Source organism: Bactrocera latifrons, unplaced genomic scaffold (assembly GCF_001853355.1).
Source record: "Bactrocera latifrons isolate USDA-ARS-PBARC rearing strain unplaced genomic scaffold, ASM185335v1 scaffold_256, whole genome shotgun sequence".
Taxonomy (NCBI): domain Eukaryota; kingdom Metazoa; phylum Arthropoda; class Insecta; order Diptera; family Tephritidae; genus Bactrocera; species Bactrocera latifrons.
Genome location: NW_017536141.1, coordinates 232,195 through 234,522, shown reverse-complemented (window position 1 = coordinate 234,522; position 2,328 = coordinate 232,195). Strand labels below are relative to the sequence as shown.

The 2,328-nt window shown below is 33.2% G+C and overlaps 1 protein-coding gene across 1 annotated transcript in view; it reads right to left on the bottom strand.

Annotated features, from left to right (window-relative positions):
• Positions 1 to 2,328, bottom strand: part of LOC108969543 (nuclear cap-binding protein subunit 1) — a 37,698-nt gene that overhangs the window by 11,792 nt on the left and 23,578 nt on the right. Inside the window, exon 4 of the mRNA XM_018934328.1 lies at positions 1,065 to 1,312. Coding sequence (XP_018789873.1) covers positions 1,065 to 1,312 — 248 coding nt within the window. The remainder of the gene's footprint in view (positions 1 to 1,064; positions 1,313 to 2,328) is intronic.

The following is a 2,328-nucleotide window of genomic DNA, read 5'->3' as shown; positions in this document are numbered from 1 at the left end:
TAATATCAGAAGAAATTGTTCAGAATGGCTTACTATAGCATATACTGCCATACAAACTGAATGATCGAAATCCAACGTTTGTATGGGAAACTTCCTCATTTAGCGATATATCTTCACGAAATTTGGTATGAGTTATTGTTTTTAGAAATAATGTAATATCAGAAGAAATTGTTTAGATCGGATTACTATAGCATATAGCTTCCATACAAACCGAACGATCGGAATCAAGTTCTTGTATAGAAAACTTTCAAATCTGACAAGATATATTTGGTGTAGACTATTTTTTAAGGCAACAATATAATCTCGGAAGAAATTGTTCAGATGGGATTACTATAACATATAGCTGTCATACAAACTGAATGATCGGAATCGAATGCTTGCATGGGAAACTTCCTCATTTGACGATATATTTTCACGAAATTTGGTATGAGTTATTGTTTATAGAAATAATGTAATATCAGAAGAAATTGTTCAGAATGGATTCCTATAGCATATAGCTGCCATACAAACTGAACAATCGAAATCAAGGGCCTGTATGGAAAACTTTCACATTTGACGATATATCTTGACGAAATGAGTATGTATGAGTTATTGTTTTTAGAAATAATGTAATATCAGAAGAAATTGTTTAGATCGGATTACTATAGCATATAGCTTCCATACAAAGCGAACGATCGGAAWYAAGGGCTTGTATGGAAAACTTTCGCATTTGACGTGGTATCTTCACGAAATTTGGCATGGATTACTGCTTAAGGTAACAATATAATCTCCAAAAATATTGTTCAGAACGAATTACTATAGCATATAGCTTCCATACAAACTGAACGCTTAGTTACTAACAGAAATGAAGGGTATTTAGCTTTGGTGCAACCGAAGTTAACGTTTTTTCTTGTTTTATTTAAAAGCAATATTAATGTAAACAACATCAAATATGGTCTACCCTATAACTCGTATAGATACGTTTTTAATCAAAATGAAAAGCTGGTGATAAAATTTTACCATTTAATTGATTTCTTTTCAAATGAGCAAGTTCAGGTCGGTTTACTATTTATATAATGACTCACCTTAAACACCAAATGAAATTTCGATATTGCAGCAAAACTGTGCGAAAATGATTTGGCACCTAAATTCAGTAGCGTCTGCACAAATACGTCGATTTTAAGTGGATTGAATGATGTCTCTGACATTTCCTGATCGGCATTTTCACCGGAATTCGGCAACTCCTTCAGAATATTGATTACCTCCTCGGGTGTGCATTTCTGTCGGATTGCCACCACTAACTGATGTGCCACTTGAGTGCCGGCCAACGAAGCTGAAAAAAGTAATAARTAAATAAAACATCAAATTTTATAACTGTCCTCATTTGAAGGTGCTATATTAGTTTCAAAATATCTTCTCCAAACAAGGAAATGAAAAATAAGTGATATAAAATGGAAAGCAGCAGAAGGTGTACACACTTTCGCTTTTAATAGATTACTTGTACAATAATTTTTTGTCATTTCTAGGGGACAATGCACCGGAATGCAACTCAGCAATGTAGCCAGCTAACTTGTTGTTTTTACTATAACATTTTCCATATTACGCATTACCGCAATTTTAAGTATTTTAAGGTGTTTCACTATGAATTCGTGCCAACAAGTGCCGTTAGTCATGGCTGCCGCAGCTACTAAACGTCAACGCTTTTGACTAAGTTTTTACTACGTACATACATACATAATTATTATGTATGCCGCAATTGAACACAACTGTGATCGGCTGCCTGGAACAATTTCATTTTTTATTTTTATTTTATACTTCTTGTTGTTGTGCTTACTCAGCGCTCTGTATCTTACGCAATAATGCGTTAAAAAGCTACTATACGAACAACGACAACAACAATAAAAAACAACGTAAGTTACAAGAAAAAAGTAAATATTTTATTAGCAGGCTTTTCAGTTAATCAGTAGATTTATAGCTCTATTACGGTTTTCAACTCCACTAAATTGAATTAAGTTAAATCAATTCAACTTCAAATCAATCAAATCTTTTAAGTAATGTTTGTTATTTTGAGTAAATAATAATATTTTGTTTTACTAAATGAGATGAAATAAGACTGTCACAAACTCTGTCTTTCTTAGTTGACGGATTTAACCAAAATACGGTTAAATAATTTCGAATTTTCAAATACCTTCTTTGATAATCTACTCAACCGCACTGTCACAAGGATGAACCGTACTGTAACAAGTAAGGAAGAGCTAAGTTCGGGTGTCACCGAACATTTTATACTCTCGCATGATAAAGTGATAATCGAGATTTCAGGCGTGGTTGTGAACCGATTTCACCCGTATT